The 17940-nt window shown below is 40.1% G+C and overlaps 2 protein-coding genes across 2 annotated transcripts; one reads left to right on the top strand and one right to left on the bottom strand.

Moving 5' to 3' along the window:
- Positions 1–2431: 2431 nt before the first annotated feature.
- Positions 2432–4672, bottom strand: foxq2 (forkhead box Q2). The gene is made up of 2 exons (XM_020632071.3): positions 3767–4672; positions 2432–3036 (listed from the first exon to the last, which is right to left on the bottom strand). Exons 1-2 carry the CDS (start codon positions 4259–4261, stop codon positions 2662–2664), a joined length of 870 nt encoding a protein of 289 aa, XP_020487727.3. The 5' UTR covers positions 4262–4672; the 3' UTR covers positions 2432–2661.
- A 2693-nt stretch (positions 4673–7365) lies between these two features.
- Positions 7366–17408, top strand: pias4a (protein inhibitor of activated STAT, 4a). Its single transcript, XM_020632131.3, has 11 exons — positions 7366–7447; positions 9775–10156; positions 10248–10332; positions 10426–10467; positions 10739–10829; positions 11704–11832; positions 12450–12555; positions 12751–12824; positions 12929–13089; positions 13828–13979; positions 14092–17408. Exons 1-11 carry the CDS (start codon positions 7421–7423, stop codon positions 14364–14366), a joined length of 1524 nt encoding a protein of 507 aa, XP_020487787.1. The 5' UTR covers positions 7366–7420; the 3' UTR covers positions 14367–17408.
- Positions 17409–17940: the final 532 nt, after the last annotated feature.

The raw sequence follows: 17940 nt of genomic DNA, 5'->3' as shown, positions 1-17940 counted from the left end.
ATTGGAAACATCAAAACAAATATATATTATTTATTGAAATCATGCAGTCCCCAAATATCATATCTGATCATTCATTTTCCCTTTTTAAATTCTTTTAAAGCCTTTATTCAAGATGTAAGGTAATTTTGTCAATTAATAAAGTAAAATATGCAAATTAATCCTAATCGATTTGAGCCCTCTATCTTAAGCTATTTGTAAAATGATCATTTGTATTAGGAAGCAATAAACAATGTAACTGACTGTGTCTTGTGATTTTAATAGAAATATAAAGACAAAAGCTGATAATGTTGACTTTAAAATAACAGATATTTTCAAAGTCATTTCTAAAAGGTGTTGGGTGTTATCCATTCTAGGGCTTTCAATTGATACATTTCACACAATTTTAGCTTCATGCTGAGTGAAGGGCAGATCTTTCCCTCTCCTGCATGTATCCCTTTAAACTATTTGCACATATTGGCTTCACATGTTGTGTGAACGGGTGAAGGCTGACTTTGTTTCCAAATGAATGAGATACAGGAATCAGCCTTGGAATGCCGCTGTTAATGAGAAGTGTAATAAAACACGGCCATAATGCTTCATCGCCATCTCAGTGGGACTGATCTTCTTAGCTCACTCTCTGCTAATCAGGAACAAATCTTTGTGCCTTAATCTACGGCCCCCTGCACCCCTCCGCCCATCTCATTAGATTACCAAAATGACATGCACATATGAACACACACAAACCCACATACACCAAGCTTATGACCTCAATCTTGTTCGCCTAATTAGAATTTGGTATGAGTTTGTTGAACATAAGGGATGTTCTTTAAAATATTTCATCTTTTTTGTTACACCATCTTTATAAGTCAAACCACAACATTTGTTACTACAAGAGTTTTAGGAGTTGAGTGTAAATTGCAAATTTTTGCATGTGGGATAGGTTTGTATATTTGTGTGTGTGTGTGTGTGTGTGTGTGTGTGTGTGTGTGTGTTTGTGTGTGTGTGTGTGTGTGTGTGTGTGTGTGTACAGCAAACATATGCAACCAAATTAAAGCCTTAAAGCTCGGTGAATTGAAGAGGATTTGATGCAGAGCGCTATTCATGGGAATTAAGCAAATTAGGTCTCCAATTAGCTGTTGACATTGAATAGGAAGATTTGGTGAACAAAAATTAATTAGATGGATTTGTCATTGTTCTAATGAGCATCGCCAGATAATAGCCGCGGTGGATAACAACCACTCCGTCTCTCTTTATTCCACTTTTAAGCTTTATCCATCTGACATATCGTTTGTCTGTTTGGAGACTAATTTAATGTCAAACATCGCCTTATTCAAATATTCAATAATTTGCAAATAAAAAGCCCACACGAGTGGAGACAAACAAAGTTCAGGAAAGTCAATGTATGACCTAATCCTCTTCGGCTTGAGCAGCGTGGATGTAAATGCCAACATTTGCATTTCAGAGAGGAATTTCTCTATTGATGTGACAGCTGGACAGGTAAAACTGACTTAAACCTGATTATGGCAATATTTTGATATCACTGCACGGCTCTGGTTTTAAAGACACTTTAGGTTATTGTTTTTTCTTTGTCTTTTCCTATGTTTATTTACATTTTAAAAAATACATACATAGAGCTTAAAAATAATAGTAGTAATAAACAGCTGGCATGGTCATGACAGTGAATTTGTGTTCAATGTAAACTCAAGTATATCAGCAGATATACTTTAAATCAGCAGATTTGAAAGATCATAATGACATTTGGTACCACAAACACTTAAAGAGGGAGGTTAATGTCTTTATTATGTCCTCCATGCATCCAGCCAACGAAAACAGAATTGGTTTCAACTGCAGCGACAACTGGTTCACAGTCGTTACACGGCGGTCTCATGCACGCACAAGCTGGTTTCAATTCATGACACCAAATGAATACATAAGGATCTCAATTGTTAAACGGATACTTCACCCATTTACATTAAGCTTTTATGCATTTTATCTTCTTTCCAAGCTGGAGTCTGTTAAAAAGCTTCCCACCTCTCTCCAATAAATCTGTGTCCCCTCTCCTCCCTCTCTCCCTGCCTCCTTCCCTTTCCTCTGCTTCCTTCATCCCCGGCCTCCCGCTGTCCCCCTCTTTCTGCAGCAGTGGTTACGGATTACACTGTGTGATAATCTTCCCATTTCTTTAAACTATTTGGGATTGCTCAGATTATCTAGCCTCATATCAATGGGGGGTGGCTTTGGAAAACCCGATTTTAGGCAGAAGATTTTGCATCCCGACAGCTTTGACTAATTAGCATCCACCACTGAGTAGTGTTTTAGCTTTGGGCTCACTTTTAGTGCAATCTGCAGGAACAGGCAAGTGCACACACACACACACATACACCCATACACACACACACACACGCACGCATACACAACTGAGGCAGTTGATTAAAGACAACACAAGGCTTTGAGTTCAATATAATTTAATGAGTTTATAACAAAAAATGGATTTAGTTATGCTTTAAAACCCAAACTACAAATAAAAGATGAATAGTATTCAGAGGAGTCATACATTTAATTTCATAGTTGAACAGCCTAAACATTGTAACACTTTCAGAGTTCATTTGAGTTTTAACACCATCTAATGACATATTCTTTAGCAAACATGATACATACATACAAAAACACAAACTACTTTCTCTCTCAGGGTACGGAGGTCCGCAGGCCAGGGTGGATCCCCACTTGAGGCTGCACACTGGACCATGGCCAGTAGAGTCTTGGTGCCAAGCAGGACAGAGGGAGTGATTGGGCTTGAGGGCAGCACCAACAGGTCGTTCTGTGAGGCCGGGTGAAGGCAGGGTGGTAGGGGGAGGGAAGAGAAGGAAGAGGGAGCTGTCCTGCCACCCTGCGTACCCTCCGCCGTGCCCGCCGGCAGTGGTAATCCCCGTTCGAAAAGTCCTGGTAGTTCGATGGATGAATTGCCCAGAAGTGGCCTTTCCCGTTGTCACTGCGGCCCGCTTTGATGAAGCAGTCGTTCAGTGACAAGTTGTGGCGCACGCTGTTCCTCCAGTTTTTATCCTGTTGGAGCGATTAGAAAAAATACATTTGGTTACAACCTGAAACTTCGTGTTAAACAATGGGAGTCCCTAATTGAAAATTAACATAGGTGACAGTTAAGTATCACTGATCCTTCACAGGATGTCACCTTGTCCTGTTGTTGGCAGGATGCGCGAGAGCGTGTCAAGACCGTATATGATCGCTGTAAGACACAACACCCCGAGTTACCTTTTTAGCACGTCAAACCACCGATCAACTTTAATCCACTAGGCTATGTCCAATCTGTTGTTGCACCTGGTAAAGGCAGAGGCAGTTTGCAACCTAGCAACAGGATTACTGTATTTGTGAATTTGCCAACAAGAAGATCATCTAGTGTCCCCGAGAGCACCTAATTGCCTAACCACTCAGACAGATTACGTGTTCCAAGTAGGTCGTTTTACTTATGAATTTTGCCGCAAACGAACGAAGCATATCAACGACTTTGGAAAAAAGCGCTACCTCAGTATCCACCTTGTGATTGTCCTACCAGTCAATGCGATGACTAATCAAAGTAACAAACTATGGTTCAGTTGAAGATAGACCCAAAGACAAGAGATCGGGTGTATCGTAGTCTCTAAACTAGTGTTTCATCGCATTTGACTATCTATATTTCCCCAATAAGTTCTAAAACTTGCTCATAGTGTAATTTACTCCATGTAGATCTCTGCACATTAGCTATATAGAATAACATGAGAAATTGATGTGAACACACCTTACTCTTGAAGTACGGGTAGTGGTCCATGATCCATTGGTATATGTCACACAGCAGCAGTTTCTTCTGCTCTGATGCCAGAATTGCCTTGGAGATGAGCGCGATGTACGACTGGTTGGGTTTGTCCGCTGACTTCTCTGGACCGGTAAATGTGGTGGTGGTCACTTCCTCCTCCCCTTCCTTTTGCTGATCTTCCGCCCCCTCCTCTTCTTTGACTTTTCTTTCTTCCATCTGTGCTTCCAAACGCTGTAGCCGCTTCTCATGTGTCTCAGAGTCATTCCCAACCTCTTTGGGTTTAGGACTCTGATTGTTTACCATGTTATTCGCCGTCTCTTCAACTGTGCGACTTCCTGTTGCCTCTTCTCTAGAACCTTTGACACCTTTATTGAACAAAAGGTAGTCGATAGTGAAGCTGAGTCCAAGTCTCTCTCTGCCGCCATTCCGGCTGTTTCTGTCCTCCATTGTCATCTCCGAATTAAGACAACTCCGACTCATTAGCAAGGCTTTATTGGTTCCAAACTGGCAGTTGAAAAGTATCAGGTGATGAATGAAAAGTTTCTCTTCCAAAAGCCTTCCAAAAACGTATGGTCAGAGTTTCACAGCATGACTGTTTTGAAGATGAGGACTCTTCAGAAACTGAACACGACAATGCGCCTCGCTTCCTACTCCGAAGTCTTACTGTTGACAAGATCACAGATAAAGATGAGCCTCTCAACTGTTGTTAACCTTGACACGCTCACGAGCGACACAATCTCAACCCGTGGAAATGACGTCAGACTAAAAGACCAAGGATGGCCATTTCGTTTTGAAAACAAACTTTGATTAATTAAATGTCATAATATAATTTCTCTGATGAAGAACTTTCTCAGTGTCCTACAGCTTTTTCCTCCTGAATCAAAGAGTTGTGCATCAGGGTTGCGAAGAGGATGCTATTTAAATGACTGTGAATTTATCCCTCACAGAAAGGGGTAAAGAAGGCACGGGGGAGGTCTAGGTGGGGGGTCTCAATTGAAGCGGATTATTATTTATTAACCTAAGCAAATCTTTGTAATTACGGGAGATTAAACACTCAAGATTTAGTAAGACGGTGTGCAAAAGATGGACACTGTTGAATCAAAGGCCTTTTGGTAGGCCTGTTATCCTGTTAAAGTGCTTTGTCCATGGGGATGCTATCCAAAGAATTACCTCAATTGCCAGAGAGCATTAATTAATGGGTCAAATTCATTGTTTATGGAGACAAAACATATTCAGTCACCTGAGTTTTTTCTTTAGAAAGAGCCTGGATGTATATGTGGACATAATAACAGAAATGCATATGATGGGGAAAAAACAAAATAATGATCTTTTTTCTCCTCAGAAAACAGTATTCCAATATGAATGAGAAGTCTTTATTCTGCAGCCAAGTGAGTTCAGTTATAAAAGTAGAAGATATCTTGAATATCCATCTCAGAGATCAGAATGGCCTCGCCTCAGCACAAATTTAATATAGCCTACTGTATTGTATTTTAATGTAATAAAGATTTCAATGTTTCACAAATTTTATAAAGAACATGTGTTTTTGTTCTTTAATGATGTATTAGGCCTCTATTTATGAATTAACATCTCAATTAAAAGTATCCTTTAAGTTTAATTGGTGCTTATTGAGGATCAATCAACAATTCAATTCAGTTCAATTCGATAAAATTCAATTAAAACTTGATTGTATACTTACGTTCCAAATAAAAGACAGCACAATACATGAACAATGATGTAACATCCCATTTTTCCCTATAGCTGAAATAGAGAAGGTTGTTTAAACTGAATAATTATAATATGTATTGTGAACAGTTAAAGGTCTCTCTTGGGATTTTGGCCGATTGTGAGGTTTAATAAGACATCTGATCCGTGATAAAACTAAGCATTCTCTCTTATGGCTAAAATTCCCATTTCATTTCCCCCTCAAGTAAAAGTAATGTTGAACTCAATTCCGTGAACTCATTTACACATATTGCACACATTTTGTCTTTCTTCAAATGCTTCAATGAAGCTATGCCAAACTTTCAGTATGTCAAATATTTAAATTTAATATTATGGAAAATTAACAATGTCCATTTTTTCTATGTTGTATGTTTTTTTTTTACAATCTTGGATCTGAAAGAAAAAAAGCTTCTTTTTTTTTAACTTGTTCAAATGCATGTCAGTTCTGATCAGCGTGTTAAGAGTCCAGTGGGCCGACACTGTTGCAACTCAGCTCTCTTCACATTAGACAGTAAAAGTAAATTGTCAGTTTTGTTCTATCAGATTATTAAGTGACATTGCATTAAATGAGTGTCAGGTGAAAACATGGGCTGCATTGCCCTCTTCTGTCTAAATAATACATTTTATACATAATCAGAAGAAAGCACTATGCTACATTAAAATTAACAAGATCTTTAATTGTTATTTTCAATGATCACTTATCTTTAGAAAATTGAACCTGAATAAAAACTGAATTAATATTTTCATTCTGATATAGAGAGCTGTACAAAACAAGCTGTAATTCCGGTCTTCATTTGCCAATTGACTTTTTAATCTTGTTGTTTGTTCATGAAATACAGTCATAGATAACCTCATGGATAATCATATCATATTTCTGTATTTATTTTGGTTCTTGTTTGTTTTCTTAACATATTTAATCTTCTCTGTGATTGTTATTGGTTTGTTTGAATGATTTTAAGATGTTCTATTTTAATGTTTCCTTTTTTCCTTTGTCATGATGCATTTGATGTCGTGAGAGAAGCACTGTGAATTGCCTTGTTGTTGAAATGTGCTTTATTAATAATCTTGTCTTGCCTTTTCCATAAAGCAAAACAGTGACAAAGCCAGTTGTCTTTGTGAATGCAACATATATTTTTTTTGTTTTCTTTTTAGTGTTCACATGCAAAGCAAAGCATAAAACACACCTTATGATAATTACATGATACTCTAGCTCCTTCAACTGGTTTTAGTGTTTTCAAGAGGCTATTCTTTCCCACGTATGAGGAGCTTTTGGAAAAAATGGGCTGGATCACCAGAGGGAGCATACATTTGTGGTTTGCATTCGCATTACTATGTTTAGTAATTACGTGGCACAAACAAAAACATTGTTTTGTTTAAGGCAGGGTATGACTACGACATACTCTGACCTGGTGGTGTGTATATTAACCTTTTTTTTTTGTTTAATTATGAACATACCTTAAACAAAGCATCAACTCCAAAATCTCATGGCTGGACACAGTGCCTGAAACGGATTATTTTGCTCGGACGGGAGCTGAACAGACCATGCGACCCGGGCCACTTGATAGTCCCTGCTTAGTATCCTCTTCGAAGTTAAAAGGTTTTAAAGAAGCACAATCACAAGAACTCGATATTATAAGACCCCAAAATCCTGGGTCGCAAAAATATTGTCATGTGATTTTTAATAATGAATACTGGGGCCTAGTTCTGAAATTAGACCTGGCTCGTAGTGTTTTTTTAAAAGTTGCACTGTAACTTTAAAAAATCGTGATCCCGCCCGTTTTGTATTTTGTGCTTCGGGTGCTGGTGAAACCTGCGCTGTGATTGGCTAAAGCTCGCCGTCCATCAAAGCGGCCCCTGCGTCTCATTGGTGAAAGACTAGCCGTCGTCTCTGACTCTCGCGGTACTGCTGCACCGAAGATGGCGGCCGAACTGGTGGAAGCGATGGCAAGTAGAGCTTGGCTAGTTTGCTTTGATGGGAGACAGGCACGGGCGTGTGGGGTTGATAGCCAACCCGGGCCGTGGGGAAACTAGGGGATTAGCAAGAAAATAGTGAAGAGGTTGCGCTCCAACACATGTGCCGCATCTGTTCACGGCGAGACAAACTAGCCTGTGCTGCTAACCGAGCTAGCCTGCTACACAATGTTCTGTAGGCAAGTGCGTTGCTTCGGCTAGCATCATGCTTGCTTCAAAAGGTGGGGGGGGGGACTCAGAGAATGAATGATATGACCCTAAAACTCGCCCGGGTTTGATTTGATATCGCCTCCCGTATCTCGCCTATTAAAATCACTGGCTTACAATAATGCATGTGTGTCGTAAAGCAGGTTAGTTTAAGGAGCGATGCACCTGTCAAAACGTCCAGTCGCGATGATTGAATACCGACAGCTCAGTCTTTTAGGGAAGCTAGTCGGCCGAGGAGCGTCGGGTACGATGTTAAGGTTCAGCCAAAGATGGAAAATGAGCAGTTTCTAACTTAATTGCGGCTTTTTTGTGTGTGTGTGTATGTGTGTGTGTGCACATAAATGTCCACCCTGAAGCCTTTGTGGTTGTCGCTTTATTGTGAGATGTAGCATAACATTAGACTGAAGATGTGCCACCTACCCAACACTGAGATAATTCAAACCACAAAGCTTGTAATAAAGCTCTGTTTTTTTGGTTTTGTTTTGTTGTTTTTTCAACAAAAACTTTAATCAATTTGTTCAGTAGTCAAGTATGCAAGTTAAATGAACATCCACGGGTATGCAGGCTTAAGTGGCCTGTCCTGAGAAAACCCAAGTTCACTCAACAATTTTGTGTAAACATTGTAAACTAATGTAGTTACCCCCCAATTAAAATGACGAGAGAATAGAATGGCTTTATTGTCATTATACAATTGTACAACGAAATTGTTTGGCTTCACCTTTTTAAAGTGCACACACACATACAAGCATCCACAGCTTAAAAAACAACAAAAGAAGAAAATTAAAAAAATAAATAAAAGGAACTCTCATTCAGGTAGGATGGGCAATGTATGGTAGGAGAGAAGAAATGGCGAGAGAATAAAACCAAAACTTTCCCCACTTGAAACATTAGGTCACATTCAAATACGACGACTGCACTTTATTGCGATCGTCTGTTTGTTATGGTTTGTCCTCAAAGTGTGGTACATGCTGCTGGGAAAACAGAGTTCATGTGTAGAAGTCAGGACAGACTCTAGATTGCAGTGACTCCTCTGGGATTGATTCACATGCTGCCTGTCAGTGAAGGGCTACATTGTTGTTTTTGTGCATTTTGCAGGAGTTGGTCAGGTTCACCCTAAAGGTTTAATCAACCATTCATGGTCACACTGTATGCATGCACACGTCATACAATGCACACTCCACCTGTCTCTTTTGAAATACAAATACAAACAAAAGTCCTCTTAAACATATTGATTAATATCCTTGAACTTAACACAGTCAAGGGAAAAATGGTTTCTGTCTGTGACACATGTGACTCTGTAGTGTGTGTGTAATACAGTTTAAAGCAAAGGTACAGTCATAGGAAAAGTCTGCAGAACCAGAAGAGTTAGGGTCCTCCTGAAGGTTATCCCTTAGGATTACATTTGGATTCATAAGGGGATGCTGGGAATGAGCAGGCCATCATGCAAGCGGTCACAATGAAGACCCTATGACGTCCTACTATATCCGGATAATTACAAGGCAGCTTCAAGCCTCTATAGGATTAAAGCGACTTGTAAGGACAGCAGCTAATTTGGGCCGGTTTAAAAACAGTTTCAGGAACCTCCGTGTCACATTTAATACAGCATTTTAATTAAATTGATTGTAAATAATGATGTGCCGGCTGTCACAGGAATATTTAACCGGTAGGCCTAAGTTGAGGCAAAACTTCCCCAAGAACTGAACTTAGCATTGTTTCAGAGTAGAAACTTTATACAGTTACAGAAGATGTTCATAGAATTTAAGTACCTGACTGTATCATCCACCTCGATGGACACAAGTAAACAGCTATTCTTCCTGACAGCGAGGGAATGAAAATGAGGCGGAATATCTGCAAAAAAGAATAAAACTGTCTGACTTTTGCCTTCTTCAAGCCCTTCAAAATTTAAAGAAATCCAAAGCCATTGGCACTATGTGGTTAATGGCTTTGCATTTTGATCAAATACTAGAGTGTATTGTGATTTAAACCTTTCCTTTTTAGAGACCTCTCTTTCTCTCTCTCTCTCTCTCTCTCTCTCTCTCTCTCTGTGTGTGCGTTTATATATATATATAATGTTTTTTATTTTCTCTCTCTAGAACATGGTTAAAAGTTTTCGGGTCTCGGACCTGCAGACACTGCTGGCCTCGATGGGTCGCAGCAAAAGTGGGCTGAAACAGGACCTTGTGGGGCGAGCGCTGAGGCTAGTGCAGACTGATTACAGCCCAGAGCTTCTGAAGAATGTCAGACAGCTCTACGAGTCACGCTTCCCCAAAACATCTGGCTGGCTTGCAGCACGGCGTCCAGAGGGCGCCCCGGTTGCCTACTCATCCCTCAGCTCCTCTCCCACTGCCACCTCTCAGGGCGCAGACTACCTCAACGGCATTTCCAAACCAATCCAAGCACCTGCAGCAGAGGTCAAGCTTGTGCCACTGCCTTTCTACCAAACCTTGGAGACACTGTTGTTACCCACAGAGCTAAGTTAGTGTTTATAGTTATACCACATTTAACCAATTATATTAGTAGAAATGCTTTATCTAGAACTTATGTTTTTTTTTGTCTACCCTTGTAGTCGCCCAGAACAATGAAAAACTGCAAGACAGTCAGTGCATATTTGAGTTAACACCGAGCCAAGCAGACCAGATTCGAAATGCAAGGTAAGACATCAAATATTTCTCTAAGATCTGTACTGTTTACATTGGTTTAATTTATAAACTTTGTAATGCTTATTCCGTTTTTTATTTTCTCAGTGAGCTTCGTCCGGGCATCAGATCAATCCAAGTGGTACTTAGGTAAGTTTTCAATTCTCATTAAAATTGATATCGAATTAACAATACTGATTCTGTATATGTGCTTTGGTTTGCTCTTCATCAGAATGTCTCTCAAAGACGCACCAAGAACAAAATGATACTTTTACCATGCATTGTGCAAATACAAATTTCCAGATGTCTCCTTTATCAATTGACTCTGTGCTTGAATCTTCATTTTCTAGAGATGCAAATTGGCTAAAATGTCTGATGTGATGCTAATCTTTCTCTTTCTTGTTTCCCCCCTCTGTTGCAGAATCTGTTACACAGACTCCATTGGTGTTCAGGAGGACCAGTATCCTCCCAACATCGCTGTCAAAGTCAACCAGTCCTACTGTCATGTGCCGGTGAGTTTACAATCTTCTCGGAAACGAGCGACACCTTCAGAACAACAGCACGCCTTCGACTCCTCCTCTGTTCTCATTAAGGAATTCCCTCAGTCATTACTCTAAGCTGTTTGTTTTCAAATGAACTCAATTAGTCATAGGTTTGGGTGTCAGTGGCAGACTTACTGCCTGTTCACAGCCAAACTAGTGTCATAATATATGCTAGTGATGGCTTAGCTAACCTTATGCAGGTGGATGTTGAGTAAGGCAGCATTGTTTAGCCATCCTGGAGGCATCAACTGACTGGCAAGGCCCCAAGAGGAAAGTCTCCAGCTGGCAGAATCTGTGTGGCTTACAGGTTAACATTGTGTCACACGTTCAGGTGCTGGCAAGAACGCCATTTGAAGTGTTGTGAATGAGTTTTGTTGCCACAATGTCAGAGCTTACTACAACAGTGAAAAATTAGTGGTTTAAAAACAAAATCCGGAAATTTGTTAGCTTTTGTATTAAAAGTTGAAAAACTGTCATTTGTTGAATGTCCAAGTTTCAACTCTTGTAGCAGCGTCAGATTGAATGATAATGAAGCTGTAACCAATCGTTTTCTTCCTTGTATATGCTCTGGAGTTTAGATGAACCGTTATAACTGTTTACAGGCACATTGTTCATTGTCTTTTCATTTTTCCAATTTGGAACTTAACACTTGAAAAAGTGACTGCATATTTTTTATACACCAAACCTCAAGCTCTTTTTGAACTGTTCCCAAGCCATTAAGAAGACATGTACATGATAAAATACATATCTATATATTATTTAACAGTGATTCCAAGGATACATTGGATGATTTCTGTATAATTATTCAGCTTTTCTTAAGTGTACGTGTTTCTTTGTCTTACAGGGATATTACCCATCTAATAAACCTGGTGTTGAACCCCGCCGTCCTTGTCGTCCTGTTAACATCACTCCCTGGTTGCATCTCTCCAATGTCACCAACAGAGTCACTGTCACCTGGGGCAACTTCGGCAAGGTCTGAGTCTGATGCTGAATCTTATATATATATTATCCAGCTCTTTGCGGCAAGCAGAGTGCACAAAATCTTCTTTCACTCTGCATATCTGCCCTGCTCCATCTGGCAGATATTACTTTTCACTAATACAAGCTGGGACAAGTAGTTCCTTAAGTCATGTGTCCCACTCAGGTGAGTGGTATAACTGCAAAAGAATGCTCCTGATGGCCAAGAGGTGAACTACTTTAACTAACCTCTTAACTGTTGTCTCCACAATTGTGATCAGGATAAGCAGCTGGAAGCCTGATGAAAACACCTTTAATCCTGTTAGCAACCTCATCTTTAGATCTCTTGTGTAAACCAAATAGAGATAAGCAACATGCAAGTTTGAAGTGAACACAATGAGAAACTGTTTTTGTTTTTTTTTTGTATGTAGCTTTATTTGTGTAGAAAGTGTTTTGGAATGGGTATTATAACATTAAAATGTAGCGGTAGTGAAGATTACTCGATAGAAAAAAGTATCTATGCAAGGTTTCCTTTGATGGATGACTTTTGTATTCAGTTAATTTCATGTTAAATGAGTTCCCGTGCGTGCGTCTCTGTAACATGCTCATAAAATGTATGTCGGTGTTTTTCAGCGATACTCTGTGGCTGTGTATTTGGTGAGGGTTTTCACTGCAGCAGACCTCTTCAGCCAACTCAAACTGTGCTCTGTTGAGAGTGCAGAGCGCTGTCGTGAACGCAGTAAGTGTTGCTAATAAAATCTGCCTACAGTTTTTAGTTTGGTTTGCGAATATGACAAGCGTCAGAAAATGTCCCTTTTATAAGTAATGTATTTTTTGTTAGTACTGTATGACTCAATTGTGTGTTTATTTAGCATATTATGAACTATTGTATAAGGTATCATGACATTTAACAATATATTATCTGCCATTTTAGTCCAAGACAAACTACGTTTTGACCCGGAGAGTGAAATTGCGACCACAGGCCTCCGGGTTTCTCTCATCTGTCCAGTAAGTGAACCTTCATATATACCAAAGTCAGGTTCCATTAACGATTTGTGCTACTATAAAACATGGTAACTTGAGTATCCTCCTCTTCCTCTCCCACTTTACAGCTGGTGAAGATGCGACTCGGTGTGCCTTGTCGAGTTCTAACCTGTGCCCATCTTCAGTGTTTCGATGCGGTCTTCTTCCTGCAGATGAATGAGAAGAAGCCCACATGGACTTGCCCTGTCTGTGACAAGCCCGCTCCCTTTGAGCTGCTCACTATCGATGGGTAAGGAGACACAAGCATGTGCTGACTCGTCCCACTGCTGCAGCACCATCTTACTTTGAAAACAATCTCTGCTTGTTTTGTGTTTTGTCTTGAAGGAGAAAGCTGCACAAATATTTGGGCACATTTTTTTTGTTTTACATGTTTATATCATGTGATGATCAATTTTGATTTTCTTCTATCAGGTTGTTTTTAAAATTTGATCCTTTAAATTGTCTTGTTTGTTCCCTGTTTGCCTTCATTCATAAGATAAGACGATAATTGAGGTAACCTAACCTTATAAGCGGTGGAATAATCTTTTATGTAGCAGGAGGGAACACGCAGTCCCACTTACAGTCTATTTCATTAAAAAAAAAACATGATGAAATATTTTCTTCCTCAACAATTTGGAGGTTTAGGTTCCTTCAAGCGACTTCAAGCCTCTGCCACAGGCTCTCACTTACTTTTTCAAAGAATGAAAACTTCTTCAACTCTTCCTTTCAGGGTTCACTTTCAAAAACTTCATTACTAAATATAATCGTGTTTATAGAGTCTATAGTTTTTACTCGATACAAAACAGTAGCAGAATGTTCATGAAAATGGTCAACATGGTTGATTTTCCAGACTTGACCTGTACCCTGCCTGAAACTGACACAAGGACACACTTTGATTGGCTCCTGCAAATAAGCTTGAATTCAGTATTCTGCCTCTTCCTTGTGTAAAGTGTTATGAGGCGACTCTAATCAACCACTTGTATTTCAGGCTGTTATCTGAGATTCTCAAAGAGACAAGCGAAGATATTGAGGAGATTGAGTATTTAACCGACGGCTCGTGGCGACCCATCAGCGACGAGAAGGAGAGGGATAGGGAAAGAGAACGCAGCAACACGCCAGAGTATCCAGTTGTTGACATATGTAAGTGTCAAACCCTGTCAACTCATCCACTTGTTCTCAGTGTGTTTTTATCCTTTTCCTTGCATGGGAATCTTTTTTTAAATCCTTTTTCAAATGGCTTCCCTGTCTACAGGCATTCCTGAAGCAAACGGTCACTCACCAGCCCACAGCAGCACCAGTCTGACAGGCAAATCCGGAAACGGGTCAGTGGGAATGGGAGGAGCCGCAGGAGGAACTGCTGTGGCGCCAGGAGGAGGCGCAGTGGTAGATCTGACTCTTGACTCCTCCTCTGAGGAGGAAGGGGGAGGGGCAGGGGGAGACAGTGAGGACACTGAGGACAGCGCTGACAGTCCTGCTCCGAAGAGGGGCCGATACAACTACGACAAGGACCTGGTCACCGCCTACTGACCCAGCAGCTCTGTCCCCTCATAGACTGACACACACACACAGACAGAGTGGCAGGGGGCTAAACACTCGAGGACAGGAACACCGTAATACACTAGATGCAGCAATCCTCCCTTATGCCCAACATCAGAGCCTTTGAGCAGCTCTGGGTAATTTCCAGACAAAACAGACACACACGCAAACATGCACTGTCAAGGATTATCCAATCTAGAGTGATTAGGATTCCTCTTTGTACTGTACACCACTGGAAGCGACTCTAACTCTTGGCCAACCATCACCTTGCAGTGAATATCTGTATTGTCCTGCCTCTATTAAAGAGACCGAATGAATCAAGCACCACACCATCACGATTACCACTCCCCTTCCTCCTCTTCCTCTCCAAACTTTCTCCTCTTTAACACCACATCTCTCTTTGTATTTGACTCAGAACCATAGGCTCTTTTAGCCATGGGCGTTCAATGTTTGCGGCGCTGATTTTTGTCACATTTGTGATGAACAGACAGGTTAAAAAAGGAGGCTTAGTAGTTTTTAGTAAACTGTCAAAAAACACAAAACAAATTGAAGAGAGCAGGAATAATTTTTCGGGGACAGAAGGCAGAGAAATCCGGATTGTGATGCACATCTAAACTTCTCCCATTGTGATGTTTCTTTGTTCAGAGAATGATAACAAAGCTTGAAGGGGTTTTTTCAGGAATTTATCCTTTTAATTATAAAAAAGCAGAACACAATACTGGCCTCAATGTGTGATGCTTTCCATTTTTATTTTGACATTAGATAAAGAGAACCTACCTCAGTCATAAAAAGTTAGCAGACTGACCAGAGACTAGCTAAGGACAGCCGAGCACAGAAGAATTGAAGCCAATTTTTACACTGGAGATTTTGTTGTTCCTATATTTTAGTTTTTGTTGGATCGTGTTTATTTTTATTTTTTAATTCCATCGTTCCTTTCAGCGCTCTTCCCTCTGCAGGATTTTTATTTTGTGGAGGGGTGAATTAATTTGTGGATAACAAAGCTAACTGAAGCTGTCAGTAATGCAAAAGGTTGTGCGTGTATCTGTGGCCCTCTGTTAAAACTTGCAATGATTTCTAAGGAGTGCAATCATTAGCACATCTCATCCAAATTAGTGTGGCCGAGTGCCAAAGCAGATTTAAGAACTCAGAGACAGGAATTGTTTTTCAAGATTTTGGTGCCTTTTTTTTTTTTTTTTTGAACGCTGAGGATTGGTGGCTGTTGTTTTAACGCTAGCTCTGTTTGCCAGCAGACCCAATCTTAGAGAAGTGGTTATATTTCCTTTAAGATTTCCCAGATAAGCTGAAGAAAATTCTGTGGTGAAGGACGGTTATTGAACAAGGTTCAGATGTGCTACAGTATCGCATTGTTGGTGTCCGTTGAAAGAATCATGTTTTTCTATTAAACCTTCATTATATTGGACTGTAGTTCTGTACAATCAGGGGGCTATCATGTTTGCAAAGCAGGACACCTCTGCTGCAGTGGTAGGATTATTCAGTTATGATGATTTCAGGCTCATGCTGTGCTGATGAGGAACGCTTCCTTTTCCTTTTTCTGTTAGTGAATCGAACCTGGGGGGGGTCAAAGCAGCATTCGGAGTACTCTGCTGCAGTAGGTTCAACATGTCTGACAAAACAAAACTTAATGAAGTGTCAATGAGTGCAACCCCACCAAGCTTAAAGTCATTGATTGGATTACAAATGGTCTTGTCTTAAACAAGTGCAGCTGCTCCAAACAACAATCCCCCTCGGCCTCCTTTCAGTGTAGATAAGTTCACATCTATTTGCTGGAACAGAATTGGATGCTATTTGCTACATGCTGTACGCTCACAACTTATAATCCTCTGCACCCGCACTAGTATTGTCAGTATCTGCTCCTCAGATAAGGGTACTTGGGCTGGTAGGTCGTCAGTGTTTTCTTGAAGATGAGACGTGTGCTAGAGCTGTTTGCACTTTCATCTGATTCTTCATCCCGAGTTTAAGGCGTGTTTGTTTTAAAGACCCGACTATTGTGATCTGTTCTTTACCATCTCATGCACAGGGAATCTCAATAAGAAGCAGCCCTGACCCTACTGTGAGACTATAGGTTCTGCATCGTGTGTTTCCTCTCTCATTGTCCTTCAGTGGTGGTTTGATCAGCTCAGAATCTGGTTCCTTTGCTCAGATGCACAGAGGAGGGACATTTTAACATTGATCCATTCTTGGATACAGTGAAAGATAGATCGAGTTAAATCTGGTCTTCCATTTTTCTCCACCTTTTGACACATTGACATGAGTTACAAAATCAATACACTGATGAAAAATGGTTGATCATTCACTCAGATTGATAGCACTTTGGCTGTAATACATCAGAGCCTGTCCCTGAAACATGGATCCTGTGTATGACGTGCTTTGAAGCAAAATAATGTAAAGAACTCTGCAATTTGTATTTGTAAGTAACTTCTATAAGTATAAAAATTACATTGTTCATTTGTTGATAGGCATAGAATGTCATTCTTTGAACGGATATCCAAACTTTTCTCTACCTTTTATGGTAAAAGATGAGTGGTGGTGCAGGTTGCTTCTGTGGATCTGAGCCAGATGAGTTTGCAGGTTGTTTTTTGGAGCTAGGGAGAGAGCTGAGGGTCTGGTCTTTTTGTAGTGGCATCTCTTCTTATTACAATGCATACGGTAGCATGGGCAGAGGCTTACAATCCATGATGTAAATGTTTTGTTTGTTGTGTTTTTTTATATGTTCATATTAAAAGACAATAAAATTTAAATAATATTTTATTAAGCCTTGAATCGCCTCCAGTTGTTCCTATGGGCAAACAGACAATATGAAGCTGTTTGAGGGCAGCAGCAGCATCTGGAGCTGATGCCACAGAGGACTGGGAGGACTGGTTAAGGTGGAGATCTTTATGTTCTGTACCAAACGCTCAGATCTGGGGACACATTTGATGCCTGTTGAGGATAAAACTGTAAAATTTAAAAATGATCGTATTCTAACAGCTGTTATTGACGTGTGGAATTAATTAAAATCAGTTCTTAAAGAAATGTCTGCCAATGGTTTATTTTTCCAAAAAGTGTCTGTTTACTCGGCCAGACTGCTGCTTTTAACGACAGGATCCACAGGGACAAAAAAGCAGCACATCTTGTTTCCAGTATTGATGTCTGCAGGTGCTTCTAAAAACATTAGGATCATCCTCAGGGAAAGCAAACAAGTCTATGCTGTAGAGATTTAGTCCTCTTTGAAACTGAGTCACTTAAAAGTACTATTGAGGTCATTGTTACACATAAGTAGTTGCGGATTTGTGCCCCTATTAGTCAGGAGGAAGTATATAGCTGACAGGAAATGAGGGAAGAGAGAGAGATGAGTGACATGCAAGAAAGGTCACTGGCCTTACTCGACCCACTAACTCTGTGACGACATGTTGGTCGCCTCAAACTACTGAGCAATTTCTGTATATCTGTCAAGACAAGGAAAATACAAACCATGTCTAGCTGTAATCCTAATTTTGAATCAAAGTAAATACATTTTTTTAACGAGGTGTTATTGCTAAGCATTATAGCATACTAAGAAATGTGT

Source organism: Labrus bergylta, chromosome 6 (assembly GCF_963930695.1).
Source record: "Labrus bergylta chromosome 6, fLabBer1.1, whole genome shotgun sequence".
NCBI classification, from domain to species: Eukaryota; Metazoa; Chordata; class Actinopteri; order Labriformes; family Labridae; genus Labrus; species Labrus bergylta.
The sequence above is the reverse complement of the archived record's forward strand: the minus strand, read 5'-3'. Positions and strand labels throughout refer to the sequence as shown.